Source organism: Anopheles coluzzii, chromosome X (assembly GCF_943734685.1).
Source record: "Anopheles coluzzii chromosome X, AcolN3, whole genome shotgun sequence".
Lineage (NCBI taxonomy): Eukaryota > Metazoa > Arthropoda > Insecta > Diptera > Culicidae > Anopheles > Anopheles coluzzii.
Window position 1 is genome coordinate 795,095 of NC_064669.1, and position 22,926 is coordinate 818,020.

Here is a 22,926-nt window from a genome sequence, read left to right on the forward strand (position 1 = left end):
GGTTGTCGCTATTTCACTTGTACGGATTTCTTGTACGAATGAACGGGGAATGAAAGAACGAGAATGGCATGTGCTAGGCCGCTTAATGCCTTATAAAACGAAAGAAAACACTGTCACTCCATTTTGAAATCTATCCTTCAAACAGGGTTTGACAGATAGATGCCAGTCGGAAAATCTGAATTCTTCATGCTCATTTCCGATTTGCGCCCGAGTTGATATTTTCTGTGAACGTCGATAGAGCGAAATAACAAAAAAATGCGAAACAACGAATGATTCTTTCGGATAACGCCAAGAAAATCAATAAATTCAATGATAAATGTAAAAGACGACAGAACAATTAATTTGCCTCATTACACATACGAGAGGCATTTTTGTGCCAAAGTTTTAATCGGACAGATAAATTCCAATCGAGAAATGACAGTATTTTCCTCCGTCTAATAAGGCCTTTATTGAAATAAAGTAAACGACTGCTCACATGCTAACTCAAAACACTGTGATACAAGTTAGCACATTTTCCTTTTTTTTTGTTGTTGTTGCTTCCAATTGTATCCACTCAACATTTAATTAAAAATAGAAAATAGACAAAAATCTCAAATAACTCCAAACTGTACCGCAAACGTGTATTGTTCCTGAATTTAAAAAAAATTAAAATGTGCCTACAGATTCGAATAACGGTATTAGAGGGTGCGCATTGCTGGAATAAAATCGTAAAACCAATTTTGCTCTACGTGGCTAAAATAAACACAAACTAAAATAAAGCCCGTTTCTTCTTCGATTTCGTCACTCGATTACATTTCTCGATCAGCCCAAAATAAAGCTCGCTCGCATCGTGCGCGCAGAAAAGAGTACGCGAAATTGATTTTGTATGCGCTATCACACTCTCTCCAATGGACTGTAACGAAAGCGTAAAAACATTAGCGACTATACTGTTGGTTTGAGTACTGGACTGCTGTGTGCACGTATACCGCATCGCTGCCGTCTCGACACATTCAAAGTGAAAGCAATTTTAGAACAATCCGATATTCGGTTTTATAACATTTTAGTACAAACTTTTCTTTGTGTCCTCTGAACTACAAATTGAAGTATACTAAAAATTAGAATTTGCATTCAAACAGAGTAGAGAATGTATGTGAAAATAAGAGCAGATTTACGTATAGTTGGGGTCGGTCCCGTGGTATGGTCGTTAATTCCAGTCAAGACTTTATAACACGTCCGTCGTGGGTTCAAGCCTCATGTGAGCCCCCAGAAACAGATAGCCAAATCTAAGCCATCAAAAAGAGGAATATCGATTCATTTATAAAGGCTCTTTCTCCTATAAGATCACTTGAACAATCTCAATCCTCATCTCTTTTTTTTTTTGCTCACCGGCTTGCGAGTTCTATTATCATTTTTTCTAAGCGTATCCGTTGTAGGCTCTTATTATTCATATCAGTAAATGCATTATCTTTTCACCTTAACCATACATATTGCTATGAATATACCCAAAATCGTAGGGACAAGATACACTACTAACATGTTTCTTGTGGAATGAAGTGACTGTTCTGGCCTGATCATCTGAGGCTTGCTCTGAGTTGTGGATTAATATCAGCTATTGACTAATCGCCTACCCAAACGTTAAAGCTCGAACATGTTCTTATCGAGCGGTGGCGATAAGAAGACCCATTGTCGGGAATCATGTTTAATCGTTCGATACTTGAGCAGAGGGAACTAGTTACCGCAGAAAATAAAAAAGAGAGACTAACCAACACATTTCACTTCAAACTCGTAAATATTTTTTTTATTGCTTTTCTATCATAGTGTAATAATTAACAGTGTCCATAAGGATAGCTGCCCTGAAGGCTTTTTTGTACGTTAAATATATGTTCCTGATTCACGATTCAATTTTCCCTCACTCCTTCCGAAAGTTCCCCGTGCCGATTTGTTTATTCTTTACTGAGATAACATATTTGACGCACACAAACACATGCCAACATACTCTCTATCGATGATGAGTATTATGTGAGCGGTAATAACGACCTAACAGAGAAACAAAACACAAGAACAACAGCAACAACAAAAAATCTGATCTCATTTTGGAGGATTTAAAAAATAGTTCAATTTCCTCGCTATCTCGCCGCGCTCTACTAGCCGTCGTCGGACCTTATCTTACTCTAAATTGAAGCTTTTTTGACAAGAAAATTATGTGTATGTGTGTGTGTCTGTGTTTGAATGAGAGTAAGTATTTGTGAGTGTGTGTGTGTGTATATACTGGCGTTCGTTTGGTCTAGATGCTTACTTAATGCATTGGAAAGAACCGGAAGGCAATACGTGAAGCTGTGCGTGTCCGCAATCATTGTTTTCTCTCCTGGTGATATGCTGCTGTGGGGTTTCTTAGATCATGTCTAGCTTTTTCGTTGAGGTTAGTTAGTAGAAGCCCTCGCTTATCAGTGGGCTAGTGGTTACCACACGTTGATTGGTTTGTTCCAACGGATTTTTACTGTTTTCAAAAACCCCGAATCAAAACGAGGACGGCCGAAATATCATAACAGACAACGTGAACAGTGGCGGTGATGTTGCTATACTTTTTAACAAGTATTCTAATGTTACCCTACCATCTGTTTGGCCAGGAAAGGGTTTGCTTTAAAATAATAATGGAAGAAAAAAAAACTTGTAAAAAAACCTGCAAAAGATACGAAACGGGCGCAAGATCTGAGAAAAAGACGGGTGTGTTATTGCCTATTCAATTCCCCTAATAAAGCGTGGTCCAGGGCAGTAAAGCACCGTCACATTCGACCGTCTTTCGTTTATCGATGGCATTTTTTTTGCTCGATAAATCAACCTAGAGTAGATAACATTATTCAGCAATAGAATCTACGCATGGGAGTATAGCTGAGGCGCAAACACCGCAAAACCAATACCAATCGATCAGGAATCAGGTTAATGAGTATAGAGCATTTCTAGGTGTAGTGGTAGGTGCTCTTGGGGAGTGTTTTTTGTGTGTTGCTGCCTTTCCCCAACGTGGAAGAGAGGGATATAGAGGGCCTTAATCTTAGTTCCATTACATTCGCTAACTTTACAGCGAAAAGATATATGCTAAGGACATGTGCGATTACTTGATGCGTACAAGAACTACCATCATTAGACGCGACCGTACCGTCCCGGATCGCTTTTAGTAGCTTACAAGAGAGTTATACTTTCGTCTACGTAATCAATATCATTCCGCGCCAAACAGCGATGGCACAATCCCTGGAGTGGAGCTGTTTTGGGTCCAGGGTCCATTTTGTTGCAAACCGTGGCCCATGCGTGAGTAGTGGAGAGGAGTTCAGGTTCAGGTACTATAAACTATGGTTGATTGTGCCGTAGTTCCCCCCCCCCCGGGGTAGTCGATATAGAGTAGATTCGATTCCTCCTGTGCTGCTTGCACCTGCACCTGCTACTCATATGGGCAGCATAATTGAGAGAGAGAGAGACAGAGACAGAGAGACTGAGCGGTCAACTGAGCGGTAAGTGTCACTCGCTATAGTTCCCCGTCTCCCGCTTGATTGTCCAGTTGTTGATCGTGAGGTTGAGGCTGCCGGTCGAATCCTGCGCTGGCTCGCTTTGGTGGCTCGCGTTCGGGCTGGTGCTGTGGCATAAGCTAGCCGCATCGACGGCCCCGGTCGACTGCAGGAACGCGTTTGCTAGGGTTAGCGATTTCGGCGAAAGCAGCGGCAGCGCGGACAGTCCCCTGTTTGCGGCCAGCGACGCGGCCAGCTTCATCGTCTTGTAGTCTTTGCGCAGATGCTGCCGAATCTCCGTGTGGCAGTGCTCGTTGTTCGTCACGATGATGTCGCCGGTGTCGGTGGTCGTGACCCGCGCCTTGCAGTTGTACTTGCGCGACAGGTTGCACTGCCAGTACTTCTTGTCCTTGCGGATGTACTGGATGCCAAACGAGTGGCCGTCGTGCACCAGCAGCGGTTTGCCCCGCTGGCTGAGCATGAACTGCAACTTGCCCTGGTACCACTTTTCGCCCGGTGTCACTGGAGAAGCAGTAATTTTTCGGAAATGATAAGAAGAAATGATAGATATTAATTTTTCCAGCTTTTTTTAAATTATGTTAGGTGATGTTGCTCGTTATGCGAGGTATAGGTTCAGTATCAGTTCCAGGACCAGTATTAGTTTATGATCGGATCCAGAACTGGTATGGATTATGTATAGGTTCAGCATCAGGTCCAGGATCGGCATGAAGTCATGATCAGTTTCTAAGCCAGTATGGGTACTGTATCGATTTAAGGATAGGTATTGGTTTTTGTTTTTGGTCTCTTAATGGGTCGTCATTAGTTCTTCATTGAAATTGGGTTTCGTAGTCCAACATTTTGGTGCACACCTCAAGGTAAAAGGAACCCTTAAAGTTCGATAGCGCAATAGTTCGATTTTCTAGTTATGCGAAATACTCTTTATGATGGGTACTCGTTATGAAAGGTTCCATTGTAGTTTTAATGTGCCAGGGTTGACCAGTTCAATAAACAATTGTCCACATGTTCATAACAATCGTTTCTTGGAATAGGTACCTCGGTACTTGGTGTATGTATTGTGTGGAGCTTGAAGCCATGGTGGTTGTGGCTTTTACTGCACAATAAACAGTACCATTTCCATTTTGTTTAACACTTAGATGAGTGCCAGGCCAGTTTTAGAACTATGTTATGTATGTTGAGATATTTTGTGGATATGTTAAATAATATTCACTATCTATTAGATGGTTGGATAATTCACAATTTCACCACAATGTATGTGAGTAAAACATATTCATCAAATCAATTGTTATTTTAGATTTACATTCTCGATTTTTGATCATTGATACCCCATGGAATATTCAATAAGAAGAGGAAACAAATGATTATTTGATCATCTTTTAGGCGATTGTAGGATTAAAGATCAGTAATCCCTGGATATATTAGGCATGCTCCCCCAGGAAACATCTTTGATTATCATCTACGATAGCCATAGCACACAAGATGTTCAATAATAAATATAAACGTTCATTACGTTTCATTTTTTATCATCGTTTTGATTGATCTGATCTGCGTGCCGAGGCTATAAAATTTAAAAGAAATGAAGTTCTGGATTTTGGCTTGTCCCAACACGTTGAAGTTATGACACAAAAACGCACAGAAGAAGCCAATAATTTGGAACGGTTGCAATAAACCATGCAAAGCAGTGAATAAATCGAGAGAATACAAGAAAAAAAAAAACATTCCATAACCATGATGTAAAGACGTTTCACTTCCGATTGGATCTACGATCGAGCCCGGTTCTCGCCTGTGCTTCGAGTGCGCTAATCACCTAAAATCCGTAGAAAATAGAGTGCTTGATAATGCCACAGCCTCCACAATAAGCGTTTGCGCACACGATCGAGACAACCCGCTACGGGGATCGTCTCTACCGATCCCATCGACTTTGGTCCCCGTCCGCACTCCGTTGCCGTGCTATCACTGTTTTAACCAACCCGCTCTGCCTATCTCCCTCTCTATCTCTCTCTCCCCCTCTGTCTCCTTTGCTCCACCCTACCTCTCGGACAGCAATCGGTGATAACGGTCGATTCCCAAGTTCCCTTTTATCTGCTGATGGTTGAACGATCGTTTCGCGCAGTGGAAAATAGCTGCGATTCGTAAGGTATTTGCAAACATGTAATATTTAAAAATAATAACAACAGCAACAGAAACAATATTGCGCACGCTATCACCCAATGCCTGCCAGCCGGGCCGAGCTTCCCGCCCTCCTATCGGATGCTGCCGAGCGGCAGGCTCGCCACTCCAGATCCTGGATAGACTTTCTACCACATTTATTCATTGCACGAATCAGAATTGCGCCCAGAATTGTCACAGACAATTGCTCTGTGTGATTTCCCTTCTTCTTGTTTGGTTCCAGTAATTAACCTCTCCGATTGTGTGCCAGTGTACACAGCGCAGGAATTGGGAGGCCCCAGTTGTTGGAGATGGAAGCATTCCCCGAATACCCGAAATTAAAATTGCACCCCCTCCGTCCCTGCCCTTCTATCGGAAGTGATTAAGTGTGCGGGGCTAGATTAAGACGTACAGTGCTCTACATTTGGTCAGGGCCTTTGGTGATCTTAAACACAAAACAAACCAAAAAAAACGAGTGACCAGTTACTAATAACTTCTGACATCTCTCTTCCTCACTGGGCATGATGATCTTCTTTCGGGAGAGCCTGCCGGGAGTGCGGCGCGCGTTGATAAAAACCGAAATACATCCCAACGACGGAAAAAGAGCGTTTGGAGAAGACGGCAATGGGTAAAGTTCAACCTCTAACCTTCAAGGGTGGTGGAAGGGGGAGGTGATCGATTCGGGCCAGAGGCGGTGGGACAAGGAGATGCGGCGCGACACACAAGTGGAGTGGATCAGAGAAGACTTATCGCTATCTCACATGCCGAGCCGGGCCGGCGGCGCGGGGGGATGTCGTTTCCGGAGCGAGACCGGGAAGATGCCCAAATATCATCCCGAAAAACAATCTCCCCCCCCCCCCGGCCCCTCCGCCCGTTCCTTGGCTTGTGGTGTACGCGGCAGGATGATCCAGCGCGAGCGAAAAGCGAGAAGAAGCGCTGCTGCCCCCTTGGGGTGATGATTATATTCTGCCTATCGAGCCTTGTGTCATGCGCACGAACTCCTTCAAAGTTCCCCCTCAGTCCGTCCGCGTGTGTGTGTGTGTGTGTGTGAAGGTGAAGGCAAAAAAAAAGGTTGCGTGTATGTGTACGTTCCAATGAAAACATAAAGGTTATTATCAGTCCTAGCTGATGCTGTGTTTGCGCTCGGTAAGCTACCAAAGCTGGCTGAGTGCTGGCTGCTGCTCCACTCTGTTGGAGAGAGAGAGAGAGAGCGCGTGTGTGTAGTTTCAACCGAGCGTTCATCATCATCCGATAAGACCCAGTCGGCCCTGCCGGACTGGATCTTGCGCTGCGCCCGCTGGAACTGCGAAGTGCTGAGTACGTCTGCAAAGGTCTGCACCGCACACCCTGGACGAACGATGTCGGTGTCTCCGCGGACAGGAAGCGCCATCGCACATGCGCATCTGCGCGTCTTCGCGGCTGCACTATCACTATCCGCAGGCTTATTATCTATCTGGTGCGCGCCGCCGCTGGAACAGGGCCAAAGACGCTTGCTAGCAAAACGGGCCCGCTCTCCTCGCCGTCCATGCCATGTAGGGCGAGGAGGAGTGTTCGCGCAGCTTTATCCTTTATCAGCGCGACTTATCGCGCGGCCCCGTCGCTCAATAGAACATTCCCGGGAGCGCATCCTCATACACAGCAAGCGCACCCCGCACTCGTTCGCTTGGATAAGCCACTTCGAATTGGTGCGCTGGTAGGCACTTTACTAGATCCAAGATTGTTTGAATTGAGCATGGGTGTGTATGTGTGTGTGTGTGTGTGTGTGTGTGCGCACATACCCGATATTTCCCGAGACCGTTTATCGGCAGCCACTTGACAAAAACCCAATTCAGCGTGCGGTATCTCCGTGGGCCTGTGGGGCTGAAATAGGGATTAGCGCAATACATTCTATCGTTGCGCACTGCAACAAGCTACTTAGGTGGCCGACTAGGAGGGAGCGGGAGAGGAGGAGGGGGAGGTACATTGGAGAAGGAGGGGAAGGGGCAGCCCCACATTCACACCGCACACCGACCCGGGGTTCTCATTAGCGCGAGCGGAGCCGTGTTGGTGGTGCGAGTTGATAATAAACCACCGTTGATCGAATTGGCCGTCGGTTAGGCGGAGGGGGGGGGGGGGGGGGGGGGGGGGGCGAGGGGAGTGCAGGATCGGAACTGACCAGCAATCAGTCGATAGACAAACACACTGTGATCGTTTCCCCGCATTCAAAGGAATAGAACGTCACTGTGTGTTGCTGCTGTCTGCGTTGCCGCGGAAGGAAAGCGCACGGGCTGAGACTATCCTCTGCCATGTGAGTGGCGGTTCGGATCGTCCCCTCCCCTCCCCCCCCCCCCTCTTCTGGTTGCTGCTTTTTTGCATTTTACGGAAGAAAATGAGATCACAATGTGCGAGTGCGGCCTAACCTTTGCCATCGGGAGGAACAATATTTATGATATTGAGCGCGAGTGTATTGAGCCCGAGAAGCGCGCGGAGCGAGCGCTTGCGCAAAAGCTATCTGTGGCAAGGGGCCAGTGGCGGGCGGGGGGGGGGGGGGGATAGTAGGGAAAGGTTGGGTGCATGCATGCATGCATGCATGCAAAGCGCACACCGTCCCCCCGCGGTCATTTCAGGACGAGAAATGATTGATATTCGAAATCTGTAAACAGTAAACAGCGAACCTTATCATCCGGGGGCTTATCTCCGGGGCTCCGAGGATAAACCAACCCATCCTGCTCGGCCCTGTGCAGTGAGACACCGACTACTCTCCTATTGCAACTATTGGAAAGCACACACACACACACACACACACACAGCACTTGATAATGAGCGCAAAATGCTCCTCGTGTTGGGGATGGGTTTGCATTTTTTCTAACGACGTTTTTCACGCCCCCCCCCCCCCCCCCCCGCAATTCCCAGCAGTTGCGCTTACCTGGCGCAGATTTGCCGGCCGATCCCACGATGGCCCTGCCCGCGGTCGCTTTTCGCTTGTCCGCGTCGGCGAGCGGCGTCGACTGGGCCGAGTCGGTCAGCAGCTTCAGCCCGACGCTGTCGTAGTAGCTCCACAGCTTGTCCCGCTCGTCGACCGACGAGGATTGGGAGGTGGTGTGGGGCGAGTCGGTCGCTTCGCGGGTCGCCAGCGGTAGGTCCGGTTCGCGGAGCGACGCCTGCCCCTCCTGCAGCCCGGGCGACAGTTGCTCCGGTGGCGGGTTCGTTGCTTGTGGCCGGTGCTGCTGTGGTGACGTCGGCGTCTGGACCGCGCCCGCACCGGACGGGTCCCGCAGGTCCCGGCTGGCCGCCATCGTCAGCTCCACCGGGCTGAGCCGCTCGGGCAGCTGCTCGTCGTCCGAGTCGGGCGCGATGCGCTTCCGGTTGTGCGGTGCCATGTACTGCGATCGTACGCTTAGGCGGGGCGGCGTGGCCGCCTGGTCGGGCGCGATCGCATCGTAGCCGAGGTAGCTGGCGGCCGACCGGTGGTGGCCGGCCGGTTGCTGCTCCTTGCCCAGATTGCGCAGCATCGCCACCACCGGGATCAGGTCGAGATGTTCGGCGGCGGCCACCACGTTCTCCAGATCGCCGTCGAAGATGGTCGCCTCGCCGTAGTAGAGGAACTGCATGATGATGCGCATCACGTGCGGCGAGACATCTTTCAGCACCACTGGAGGAAGAGACAGAACATCAGAGAGAGAGAGAGAGAGAGAGAGAGAGAGCGGACATCAGAAGCCGTGGTTCCAAGTGGTCGCCGGACTTGCCGGACACGTGGCCGTACGAGCCCTAATCAGTAACACAATGTGGCACCAACATGTAGGTATGTATATCGAAACACAATCGGTCTATATTCGCCCTACCCCCTCCTCCCCGCAAGCACGCACCCGCGCGTGATATCGAAGAATGATAAATCTGTTTAGCAGTAATCCCGCGGGGACACACTTCATTTCGCTGATATCAGTTTAATATACGTGTGATAGCCGGTGGGCCGTCTCAAATGCACGCAGCACTCCACCCGGCCTGGCCCTGCCGCAGACGAAGACGGACGGGCCGGGGGGAGGGGGGGGGGGTTGGCCCCGGGAAGCGAATGAAATGATAATGCTACTCTGCGATGCTTTGCCCACCCGTTCGGGGACCCGGGCGTTACCGATGTCCTCAGGATAGTTGCCCTACAGCCCGGGTGTGCCTGTCGAACGCTTGATAACTTCTGTTACCCAATTGATGCCGATACACACGGCGTTTGCCTTTTGCCTCGGGTTCGGTTCGGTCGCCTCCGCCGTTTATCAAAGTGTGAACCTTACCAGCGATATCAGCCAATTTATCTACACACTTCGGAGCCTTTATCTCAAAGGCTAAGGCGATAATTTGTACAATTGAACCATCGCAACAAGTGTACAAAGATACGCACGCCAGCACACACACACACACACACAGACACGAAATTTAAGAAGGGCTCAGAGAAGTTACCTTTCCCCTCGCTTTTCCCCGGGAGCCCTGAGAAAATGCGTCTCCCTGCACCCCGTATCAGGCGCTTTCGGGACGGCGGGGCGGCGCAGCAACTATAGTTATGCGTGTACAACACGATAAGTAACACGACAGGCGCATCAGGCAGGGGAGCGGCGACGGGGGAGGGGGGAGGCGCGCGTATCATTTGCCTCGAAAGAAGACATGATAATCTATCTGTGAATGATTTGTAATGGAAGATGTTTTCCCGTGTATCGGCCGCACACATTGGGCGATACAGATAGGCGCGCCTGGGTTCGCCCAATACACGCTTGTTTGGTAGGAAGATATAGGAATAGGATAGATAGGACGGTTACCCCTGCAGCCCGGACGGTAACGTACCGTGCGCTAGGATATGCGTCAGTGTTTGCCGCAGTTGTGCATTGATGTTGTGCAGCGCTCAGCTCAAAGCGGTTAGTTGAGGTGACAACTTTAACTGCAAACTCCACAAAGATCAGCCACAACTGTTCCACATATGACGCATGGTGAATGACTATAGCTCGCGCCAACGATCGTTGAGGATCGTTTGGTCCTAGGCGTTCCGTAGCCAGATATGAGCTTAGCTCTTTGTGACTAATCCGATTTGCGCATCGGTAAGATGTTTATTGATGCGCATGATGCGCTCCTTATAGAGATTAAAATCAAGGCCAAATAAACAGTTTAATCGAAGAAAGGCAATGCAAAATTGCTAAAGGAAGATGCTCTAAAAATACATATTCTATGGATATTTCCAAAATTTCCCAATTCTTGTAGAAAGCTCATTCATTTCGATGCGATAGTTCCAACAGCTCTACATCATTGAAATTATGCATTTCTAGCACTGAATTTCTAGCTTCAGCTAGCTACCAACTTGAAAGCATTCGAATGAATTTCAACCACTCGTGAACGACACTTTTGAATTTTCCAACTCTTCGCCACATAACAAAGTAAGGTTTTATTGTCATTTTTCAAAAGAACCTTCGTTGCAACTGTAAATCTACGCTACTGTGATAAATTTTACAGCATAGTACTGCAATGTGACTGCTCTGTGCGTGTGTATGTGTGTAACTGTTCGAAGTACTGGTTCAAACACTTTCGCACAAGTGCGAACGTGTGGTATCCGATTCTGCAAATTGACTATTGGCCCACTCCAATAAATGACGTCACAACGCAATTAAACTTCACAAAATTGAACTTAACAATTGCAACATTTAAAAAAAAAACTTACCAGTTGTGTTTGTTTCATTTTGTGAGAAAATTTTATGAAAATATGGGCTCACGCTGGCCAGTAAAAACCGGTGCGCCCGGAACAGCTCGCCCTCGCACACGATCGTACAATCCTCGTACGCGTGGAGGTGCAGTATATCTTTCACCGTACCGTACAGCTCTTCGAAATGTTTCTTCCACAACACTTGCTGCATGTTGAAGGAAGTGGCACTTTTTCCACGAAAAAAAAACAACAAAACTAGCTGCCCGCAACCGAACACTAAGTGCCGGTGATAACCGTCCAATCCGGTCGAAAACTTTTACGAAACTGAACGGTCCGCGTTCAAACGCACAATAACACTTGCTCGTACTAATACGGGGATGGGTGAGCGGGGGATTTTTAGTACAAACAGCGCAACTGTGCTTGGGCCGGCGAACGGCAGGCGTGTCGCACCCGCTCTGATCTGTCACTTTGACAGTACGGGTTGCTGTTGTTTGTTGACCTATGCATGGATATACAACCGTGTACAACATTTATTGGCAATGTAGGACCGCTATTTCCATCAAATTCGCTCCATGTTGTAAGCAAAAATTAAATTATATTCAAATGTAATTAAAGGTAGCACAGTGGTTGAAGATTGTCAGGACAAAATTTCTGTGTACATAATTCTTAATACCGATTTCGCCCATAGTACCGTCCCCGCAATGTGACTGTAACGTAACCGCTTAATGGCATCTGTCAACGACACCATAACAATCCGCATGTCCAAACAAAAGGTACGATCAGCTTGGCGAGCATATCATGAACAGCTTGACAATTTATCGAGAAAGCAGCAGTCATCATTTTGCACCAATTAAATTAATAACAATTGTACGGGTTTAACTGCATTGATAATTTTGTATGCAATCAATATTAAAATATTTTTTTAGCTATAGTAGCCGGTTTGAAGATTTTAAGGCCCCCTACCATCTCTTCTTAATTTTATTACCGAAGCCCCTGAAATTGTTATTTCATGTTGAAGAACATCTATTTGTTCCAATGGACAATGTCTTTCGCTATTAATATAACTTGGCCTTGACGTTATTTTCCAAAATATAAATTCTTAATAAGACAACTCTAGGCCACATTTTCTTAAGAATAGGCATTTTATGTTAACAAATCCGTTCCAAAGGCATCCGCCCAAGTCGAATATTACGATTTTCAGCTACAGAACCAACTTGAAACTTGAAAATAATTGTTAGAAATTGATAGTTTTTATTTGACTTAGCAGTTCAATCCACAAATCTTTTACATTAATACGATTAATGTAGAAAATATGGTAAGGCAGCGGTCAGAACTTCGCCGCATGCAATTTTGCCGCAAGCTTTTGTATGGGATTTGACGTTAATGACAGCTCTTGCGAATCTGCCGCATGCGGCTATGCGGCAAAATCAAAATCATTCGATTTTGCCGCATCGCCGCATGTGATTTTATTTCAGATGTCAAATGCCTAAAATCATATCAATGAATGATTATCTTTATAAAGAAACAACAAAATATCATTATAATACAGTGGAGCGCCGTTTATCCGGGTACCTTTTATCCGGCTTTCCGTTTATCCGTGCTATTGAGAAATGACAGTTCAATACAAAGGTGACATTGCGTTATGAGGAGGATATTTGAAAAAGCGGTTATAAGATCACATTCTCATAACAAAAGACACGATAATTCAAGGTAAATTTCAAATATTCTCATTGGAAAGACATGTAGTTATTAAAAACGGGGTTATTTTATCAAAAAATTAGATAATTTTCCAAAAATTAATAAGGAATTGGTGATAAAATATATTATTTGACTCATTATCCGTGCTTTTCGCTTATCCGGGCGAGGGTAAGTCCCGAGAAGCCCGGATAAACGGCGCTCCACTGTACCTTGAATAGCTAGAAAATTGCGAAAACTCTTTTCTTGCCGCATGCGGCAAAATCGCATGCGGCGAAGTTCTGACCTAATTTAGACATTTTGATGCTTTTAACATATTAACCAAATATTGTTTTTTTTTTTACTTGACCCTTTCCTGGGGCAATTTGTATTCAAATAATACAACTGCCAATTTTATAAAACCTCTTATCTCTCAATCCACGCAAATCAAGAATTGTAACCCGGGAAAACTTCTTCTTTTAATTCTGTGCTCGGGAACACAGTACAATTTTTTTTGCATAGCAGCTAAGCGTAAACAAACATAAACTTCAGCTGTCACAGCATCTGTCATGAACGGCTGGTCAAAGGGATTATGAGCCAACCCAATGCGCCGTTTGATTTCGCCTCAAAACCGTCAATCAAATATGGCCGCTCGTTTCGCCCCATAGCGGTTTTGATTGATTCTGAAAAAAATAGCCATTTGATCCCAATGTTCTAGTCGCATGATTTTGAGCAACCTTACCTGACAAATGCAAAGAACTGTTTTACCTCGTGCTTTAGTTTACGTGCAATAAATTAAAATCCTACCCAAAGCTAGTGCGTTTCAGAGAGTGTCGCCGCCAGCCGTTTCGCGCATCTGTCAAAACGTTGATTCGGCTTGCTCTGGAGCAAAGTTTTAACAATCCCCCCACTTCCCAGCTGCACACAGTCGTTTTACGGCAATACGTCATTCACGGTCTTATTGCTCGTGGTCGCTTGGTGGTTGGTGGTGGTTCTAAGTATTGTTTTTAAATAAATTGTAACATAGTTTAGTGCAATATCGATGCGATGAGCTACAAGAGTAAGGGCAAGGATCGGGATTACGAGAGCAGCAGCAGCAAATCGCGCAACAATGCCAGCGGGCTAAGCAAGGGCCGCGACAAAGAGCGTGACAGGAAAAGGTAAGCACGCGCGGGGGGGTGGGGGAGGTGTAACAGCACACTGCCTGTCCCCGCCCTGCGTTACGAGCATGGGTTGGAATGTGGCACACGATTTTAACCACCCCTTACACCTTCTTGCACACAGCGAACAGGAAAGCAAGGAGCGCCATTCGGAGAAGAGCGGCTCGTCCGGTGGGAAGGAGCGGCACCGTAGCCGCAGCCGGGAGCGCAGCAGCGACCGGCGGGACGGTGGCGGACGGCGCAGCAGCAAGGACCGGCACGGGGGCGGGCGCAGGCACAGCCGGACGCGGGACGACAGCCGGGAGCGGGACCACCGGAGGCACCGCGACCACCATCGGGACCGGGAGCGGCGCAGCCGCAGCCGCAGCCGGGACCGCAAGCACCGTAGCGGCGGTGGCGGTGGCGGCAGTGGTGGTGGCGGAGGTGGTAGTAGCCGGGACGATCGGGACCATAGGCACCGGTCGCGCGAGCACGCGGACGATGGGCGCCGGGCGATGGAAAGCAGCGGCGGCGGCGGCGGCGGAGGCGGCCTGATGGACAGCCCAGACCGATACGACTACAAGAGCATCGAGTACACGCAGAACGTCATCTCGAACATGCTGATGACGGCGTCCACCGCGAACGATTTTGCTAAATTACTTAACAGTTATAATCAACAGCAGCAGATACAGGCGCAGCAGCAGCAAATCCAGACGCAGCAGGCCCTGTTCGAGCAGCACAACGAGAACAGCTGCTCGTCGGTCGGTTCGAAAGGTATGTCGGCGCAAATGCTGGGCGACTTCACAGGTAAATGCAGGTTGGGGCGGGTGGGGGTGGTTTCCTTTTTTGTGTTTAAGTTGGTGCAAATGGTCGAGCAGTTGAGCGATGCGTTTACGATCAATCTCGCATGATAGCAGCGGCATGGGAAGTTCGAATGAATCCGTGTTTAGACGTGTCGAGAAGCGCCGCAGTATCGGGTAACGTCAACATGTTCAAACATGATATGCTGCTGCCGGATACGGGATCGATCGCAAAAGTGTCCCGCTGTCTTTGGGATGAATAAGCAGATTTACTTCTCGTCGCAGAGCCGAGGTTTACTTAATTGAACAATTTTGTTTCTGTTCCAAGTGTCTTTTATACGAGGTTTTTTGTATGTTTTTTTTTTTTGAGAAAATTGTTTTGTTTGTAGGGCAATTCTATAACAGTATGGGCACCTGAGCAGTGATTGAATAGAAGGATATGAAAGCATTTGTTTAACGCGGCATCGGTTGCCGTATATTGATGGCTAACAGATGCTGCAATGCAAAGGGAAAGATTGACAAAATAGTGTACATCAAACATATGGTGAGCAGCATATAAATTGTGCACAGCGGCCTGTGAGCTACCGAGAAGCTTGTTAAAAGTGTTTAGATTAGTTTTATTTTAGATGGTTTATATCCCAAAGGAGTTTTATTGTAAAGCGTGCTCTGTCCCAGACATGATAGCAGAAAGTTTCGGCAAACAGTTAGCGGAAACAATAGCAAGTAATTTAAAAAAAAAAACCTCCCTTGAATATGAAAAGGCAGATACGGTAGCGTTGTGTGGCTCAACATTAACACTCCATCGCCCCTTTCCCTCGCTTGCTTCTAGGCGACAACGGCAACGGTACGCAGGCGATGTGCAACGGCAACAGCAGCGGTGGCGAGGGCGGCGATTCCGCCCGCCGGCGCAAGAAAAAGTCGCGCTGGGCCGGTAGCGACCATGACAAAACGTTCATCCCCGGCATGCCGACGGTGCTGCCGTCGACGCTGACGCCCGACCAGCAGGAAGCCTACCTAGGTTGGTACCATCTCTGACACAGGCCCTGTGTGTATGTGTGTGTTAATCGAGTTTCCTCTTTCTACTTTCAGTGCAACTGCAAATCGAAGAGATCAGCCGCAAGCTGCGCACCGGCGACCTCATGATACCGCAGAATCCGGAGGAAAGGTTAGATTTTGCTTCCGGTGCTTAGTATGTTAACCGTGACCGAACCTTATTACAGCCTCCAGCCATTGGTCTCTTGCCTTGCTCCAACGTGTGCCTGTTCATGGCGCATGGTCCTGCTGGTGGAGTAGCACGATGTACTCCACCCGCTCTTCCCCTCCCTCTTGCTTTCGATAGGTTTCGTAAAGATTGCTCGAAGCGTGGGCGTCGCATCCCTTTTATTCGCTCGAGCTCTCGAGTGCATTTGCTACCTTCCTTTGTGGCAACCGGGGGACAAAATGTACTTCCGAATGCGTCTGTGCTTCGTTGTTCAAGCATGGCAATCAATCCGACAGAATTGAATTGTATGCTATTTACTCTTCAACGTGCTGCGGACCGACGCTTCTCGAAGGGAATTATTTGTCTGAATATTTTCTCGTATGTTGTTGGTACAGCCATGAGAATGGCTGAGGCTTTTTTTGGCATTCGCGATACTGTACTGTGTAGGAACTGTTCCGTGTTTCTTCTGTTTTTGATTTTTTTTTAAATTAATATGCCCTCTAGCCCACCGGAATCGTTCTGTTTTGTGTCTCGTGACGTCAGCTCGTCTCCTGCGGATCGGTGTTCCACCGATCTCCCCGCATTTCTGTGGAGTGAGACACGTAAGTGGACAAGCCTTAACGAACCATCCTCCCGTTTAAGCGATCGAGCCTTCGCCCGGTCGGTGCCTCGAATCCTTCATGCCGCCGCCCCACGTCGTCGTCAACCCAACCGGCGCCGATTGTTTTCGTGTTTTGCTCGGTTGTCACAGTGTGTCGGGCGTGTGGAAGTGACACATAACCAGTGCTGCAAAATGTCATGAGCATCACGAGATGTTCACCAACGAAAACAATGAACATATCCGTGGTAGCTTGATGCTCATTGCTGATACTCAATGAAAGTGCGTTCCGAACATTCCGAACGCGACGTGCGAGTGCTTAATACCCGAGCTGAGCTTAATACCGGCGCAAGCATAATCATGATTTTTTTCTGGCTGTGAACAGTGCTACCAAATGTCACTGTTTCAGTCACCAAAACTCCGGACTGAAGCGAAGCTCAAATCAGCTCACGTACAAAATTGAGATGATCAGAGGTCAGACTCGTTAGTGAAAGAGAGTGGAAGAGAGTGGTTAGAGAAAGTTAGTGGGTCAATCACATGACATTTTGTTTAGCACGCAACTGTTGGTTACTCATTTGGTCACGACATTTTCTGTTGGTTATAATCACGACATTCTTGGAATATACTTAGCGTGTGGTCCCATGAGCATTCTTTCTCCCTCTATCTGCTTTGATTGTCTGCACGGGCCAAACAGAGTGAGAAAACATGCTCATTTTGTTTCATGAAGCCACTAGCAAGCAGCACCGCATATCTCCCATGACTATCGTGCTAATCACTGACAGAAAATGACGCGACCAAGTGACTGATCAAGAATTGGTTGCACACAATGTCGCCAAGCATGTGATAGTCGCACCAACTGTTTTGTGTCTCACCTCTGATCATCACAGTAGTCTGACGCTGACATGATTTTGTTTCAGCCAGAATTTGTCATGACTATGTCAGTGACATTTTGTAGAACTGATTACAGTAAAAAAAAAGTCATGGCATAGTGACTGACCAAGCGATGGTTGCAAAAATGTCACGAAGCATGTATTGGTCACACCGATCGTTTTTGAGTATTACTGCTGGTTATCACAATTTAGTGTACGTGACGCTGACATATATCTTGTTTCGGTCAAATTTTTTTATGACATTTTGCAGCACTGCACATAACGCACACTTCTAAACAAACCCTATTGGCCCCTAAATAAACACACAATCATTTCACAGTGATGATTACTTTTCGAAGTTACTGTGCCAAAGAGTTGCAGTATAAGCGTTCTCCACGCGTCCAGATAATCGGATTTTTGCAACTGTTTTTTTTTCTCGAGATCATCATGTCTGTATTTGTGTGTCGAGATCATCGTGTCTGTATTTGTGTTTCGTATATTTGTAATCTCTTTTGTTTCTGTCTATTTTTTTTTTCTTCACTGAAGCGCCTAATTCCCGGGCGTTTCCAGCACCCAACCAGTCCCTTCCCATGAGCGTATCATTATGCTGATCTCTGCCCTCTGCCCGTTGTGACACGCAGGAAAGTGTGAATTTCACCATATGGATGCTAATTGACACATTCTTACGATTATATATTATGATATTCTCAGCTTTAGGCCCTCGTCTCACTAATCGATTTGCGTACTGTGCAAAACTGTTGTATGATCGAACCTCAGAACCGTTTTGGGATGAACATAGTAGCATATGTGTATGCTTTTAACTGAACATATACGGGATCAAAAAGTAAAAGTTCACCGGATGTGGTCATGGACCACGTCTGAGTGGTTTTGTGTAAAAATGTGTATGTGGCAGCGTTTGTCTCCTGACGAGTCATTTCATCAAGAGAAGCGTTAAGACAAAAACCAAACAAACAAACAAACAAACAAAGCGTATCAGCGTATATTAATGTAGATTTTAAAAGGATAATATTAACGTATTCCTTTTTTCTTTCTTTCTCTTTTCTAATGCAAAGAACTTTTCCCGTTTTTTTAAGCCCTGGCAAACATTCTAATCTAATCATTTCCACAGTTCCACTAGCGTATAATTTGATTTTTTAAGGCCCTCCCCCCCTTCTTAACATAACATAACTTATGTTGCAGGCAGGCAGGCAGGCAGACAGACAGGCATGCAGGCACCACAATACGCTACCTCTGTTTCTCTACCTTCAAATTCCTTCTTGCTCGAGCAACACAGCCGCTGTTTGAAAAGACAGGCGTTTTGGGTGAAATCTGTAATGTATGTGTGTGTGTGTGTGCACCTATTGCTCTCTCGTTGTGTGCTGTGAAGCAGGATAACCGGGTTGGCGTGTCTAGTGGCACACACCCACCTACACACACACACACACTCACACATACGCACACAGATTCAGCTCATGCAGTGTAAGCAACAACAACAACCGCAACAGCAACAACAAAAATGGATGTTTTAACCTTTCTCTAGCCGTTACTGTGCATAATAACAAATAATTCGTTTTTTCCAAAGGATTTAAAGCGCCGGTGCATATGTGTGTCTGTGTGCGCCTTTTTCGCGCGCGTGTGTCTATGTACGCACCAACTAATGAGGATGATAACGATGATGATATGATATATCCCTCCCGCCCCCCCTTTTAATATTCTAGCACTGTGTACTTTGTCGCAACATTAATGATCACTTTTCAGTTATCCGTGACGCCGACACGGGCGCGGCCACCACAGCAAATAATATGTGTGGGATCCTTCGCAAAAAAAAACGTGCAACGAGCGCTAACGAGATGATAATAATTCGATTTTCTCTCTCTCCCTCTCTTTCTCTTTTCCGTCCGTGTGACGAAAGCGAATCCCCTACTTCTTCTTCTTCTTCTACTTCTTCTGCATCTTCCTCGTGGCGGAGGTGTCGATAGTTTTGTGGCGTGTGCGCCACACCTTCGCCTCCCCGCGCATCCACCCAAATGCGGCGTTAATACATGTTTGCTGTTCTTTATGTTTTGTTTTTTTTTCTGTACCACTTTTTTCTGCACCACGAACCTCCCACCACCGTGGCAAACAACAGGTCCCCGTCGCCCGAACCGATTTACAGCAGCGACGGCAAGCGGCTGAACACGCGCGAGTTCCGCACGCGCAAGAAGCTGGAGGAGCAGCGCCACCAGCTCATCCAGCGCATGCAGTCGCTCAATCCGGACTTTAAGCCGCCGTCGGACTACAAGTAAGTGATTGCGATGAAGGGGGTGATGGAGAAGGCAACTCATGAATGCTACTTTCGCTTTGCCCACAGACCGCCAGTGATTCGCGTCAGCGACAAGGTGCTCATCCCGCAGGAGGAGTACCCCGATATCAACTTCGTCGGGCTGCTGATCGGGCCGCGCGGCAACACGCTGAAGGCGATGGAGAAGGACACGGGCGCCAAGATCATCATCCGCGGCAAGGGCTCGGTAAAGGAGGGTAAGGTGGGGCGCAAGGACGGGCAGCCGCTGCCGGGCGAGGACGAGCCGCTGCACGCGTTCATCACCGCGAGCAATCCGGAGGCGGTGAAGAAGGCGGTCGACCGCATCAAGGACGTGATCCGGCAGGGCATCGAGGTGCCGGAGGGCCACAACGACCTGCGCCGGATGCAGCTGCGCGAGCTGGCCCAGCTGAACGGCACGCTGCGCGAGACGGACGGGCCGCGCTGCAACAACTGCGGCTCGAACGAGCACAAGAGCTGGCTCTGCCCGGACAAGCCGAACATTACGAACAACATCGTCTGCTCGGCGTGCGGCGGCACCGGCCACATTGCGCGCGACTGCCGCAGCAAGCGCCCGGGGCACGGTGGGCCACCGTCGGCGGCCGGCGGCGGCGCGGTCACCAAGATCGACGAGGAGTACATGAGCCTAATGGCGGAGCTGGGCGAGGCGCCGCCGCCCCAGGAGTCCAACCACGGAGGAGGAGCAGGAGGAGGAGGAGGAGGAGGGTACGGCCATGGGGGAAGCGGCGGTGGTGGCGGAGGAGGCTCGCGCGGTTCGTACAATATGTTTGAGCCGCGGTCGGCGCCCCGACCGCTCATGGCCACCCCGCACCATCCGCCCTCCCTGATGGGCAACTCGCTGTCCGCGCCGAATGTCGCTGGCGGTGGTGGTGGTGGTGGTAGTAGTGGTGGTGGGGGTAGTGGAGGCGGTGGGTCACAGTCCGGTACGGGCAGTGGAGCGGGCAGCAGTCACCAGCAGTGGCCACCGATGATGCCGATGCCGCCCGCCCCACCGACGCTGCCCAATCCTCCGCCGCCTCCGCCGACCGTGCCGTCGCTGATGCAGTGGACGCCACCGCCTCCGGCCGCCGCGGACACGATGGTGCCGGCCCCGAGCCACCACCACACGTACGGTGCCGGCGTCGCGCCGCCCACCATGGGCGGCTGGGGCAAAGGAGCCGCCGGGGGTGGTTTGATCGCGTCCGGGTGGCCACCCGCCCCGAACGGCGGGTTCGTTCCGCCGCCACCGGGGCCGGCCCCACCGCCCCCACCGATGTCGGGCATGCCGTCACACATCTTGGCACCGCCTCCACCACCACCACCCTCGTAAAAAGGGCACGATCCAGTGTCACCTTTACTAGCGCTTGACGTGGCCATCATTTTCTTACCTATTTGTTTGTTTGCTTGCTCCCTCCGAATGCAACAGTATGCTCATTGGCAGTATACTAATCCCGCGAGGTTCTGTACATAGGCATTCGAACGTCATCCATTTAGCTGAGTCGCGTTTTTGCGTTACGGTCGCAACCTCCTTCAAGACGTTACAGTCTGTGAGGTCACAACATTAATGCATTAGTTTAGAATGTTCTTCCCAAAATAAAACGAAAACACAGCACAGTGCTGCGAAATACTGTTGAGCGTGCGTTCGGGAACGATGTCTGGATGCAACACAGCCCTGAGCAGTTCTTTTAACATCCTGTGTTGTGCGGAAACATGAGCCAAATGATGCTCCCTGGCCAGGAGGCTCCATTGAGTCTCAGCACGAGCCGCTGGACGAAATTGTGTGCTGTACAACCGTTAGTATGGGCTTCGGAAGTAGACGCAACCTGTCCACACCCACACCCAACCATAAACTCATCCATACACCCTGCCGACGGGGCGCAGCGCGGCGAAAAATCACGTGTATAGAAAGTTGTGTTTGCTAACGAATCATTTTCTTCTTCTTCTTTTTTCTTTTTGTGTCACATGTGTCAGCAGCGTATAATCGTGTAATTTATGGTTTTCTATTCATTTCCCACCCCCACTAAATAGCTCACTAATGCAGGTTTGGTTGTTTGCTCTGCGTGTAGAAAGTGCGGAAATAATGATGAAGAAGAAGAAGAGGAGAAGGAAGATGAAGGTAGGAATAGCGACACAACAAAAAGGGGGAGGACACCGCATGATGCTTGATCCGTTTCGTTCCCGTCTTTACGATTACTGACGGTTTATTTGCGCACGTATGAATTGATGGTAGATTGAATAAACGTAACCTAATTTTACGATTAATAAATACATTTTAGGGCAGCCAGTTTTGCCAGGTACTACACCACTACCGTGGGTGCGGATTTTTTTGCTTCTTCTGTTTGTGCCTCACCATGATGACCACAACTCTGATGTACATTATTTGAAGATTCAAAGGCCATGCATGGTAAAGAGATTTCAAGCTCCAATTAGAGATCTGCACTAGTGATGTGCTCTTTGGAGCGCACCCACGGCTCCGATCCGACTCCGGCTAAATTCGAACTACTAGTGCCGTCCGGAGACGGAGTCTCCCGGAATCGTTTGAAATCGTCCGGAGACGGAGTCTCGCGGAGTCGTTCGAAATCGTCCGCGCGTGCACTTCGTTTACAGGCCTTTGTTGTCGATACCGGACGACTCCAAACGGCTCCAAACTAGTGGTGAGTGCTCGGAATCGGACCTACCCGATTCCGATTCCGTGTTTGGAATCAATTCCGGAGCCGATTACGGAGCAGATTCCGAAACCGATTCCCGAGCCAATTCCAGATTCCGGAATCAGAATCGGCTCCGGAATCGGAATCGACCCGGGATTCGCAATTTGTTCCGGTGGCAGAATCAGAATTGACTCCAGAAATGGAATTAGCTCCGGAAGTTCGTGAATTGAAATAATAAGTTTCAGTAGCGAAATCATTCCGGAAATCTCCATGAAAATAGATCAAGGAAATTTTGATTCTTTGCGGCTATCGATACGAAGCATCATTGGACCCAAATGCCTATTCCTATGCAGATGCCGAAACCGATTCTGTTTCGAAGCCAATTCTGATTTCGGAACCAATT

General features: G+C 48.2%; 2 protein-coding genes across 3 annotated transcripts; one reads left to right on the forward strand and one right to left on the reverse strand.

Moving 5' to 3' along the window:
* Positions 1-1,755: 1,755 nt before the first annotated feature.
* LOC120954117 (longitudinals lacking protein, isoforms H/M/V-like) lies at positions 1,756-11,652 on the reverse strand. Its single transcript, XM_040374620.2, has 3 exons — positions 11,314-11,652; positions 8,548-9,273; positions 1,756-3,998 (listed from the first exon to the last, which is right to left on the reverse strand). The coding sequence occupies exons 1-3, from the start codon at positions 11,504-11,506 to the stop codon at positions 3,490-3,492; spliced, it is 1,428 nt and encodes a 475-aa protein (XP_040230554.2). The 5' UTR covers positions 11,507-11,652; the 3' UTR covers positions 1,756-3,489.
* Positions 11,653-13,605: 1,953 nt separating this feature from the next.
* On the forward strand, positions 13,606-22,177 carry LOC120950068 (splicing factor 1). Of its 2 annotated transcripts, none has more exons than XM_040367810.2 (6): positions 13,606-14,129; positions 14,254-14,915; positions 15,738-15,926; positions 15,998-16,073; positions 19,705-19,857; positions 19,927-22,177. In XM_040367810.2, the coding sequence occupies exons 1-6, from the start codon at positions 14,017-14,019 to the stop codon at positions 21,203-21,205; spliced, it is 2,472 nt and encodes an 823-aa protein (XP_040223744.2). In that variant the 5' UTR covers positions 13,606-14,016; the 3' UTR covers positions 21,206-22,177. The 2 variants fall into 2 exon arrangements, with proteins under 2 accessions (XP_040223744.2, XP_040223753.2); XM_040367819.2 differs by having other exon boundaries at positions 14,254-14,882.
* The last annotated feature ends 749 nt before the right edge of the window (positions 22,178-22,926 follow it).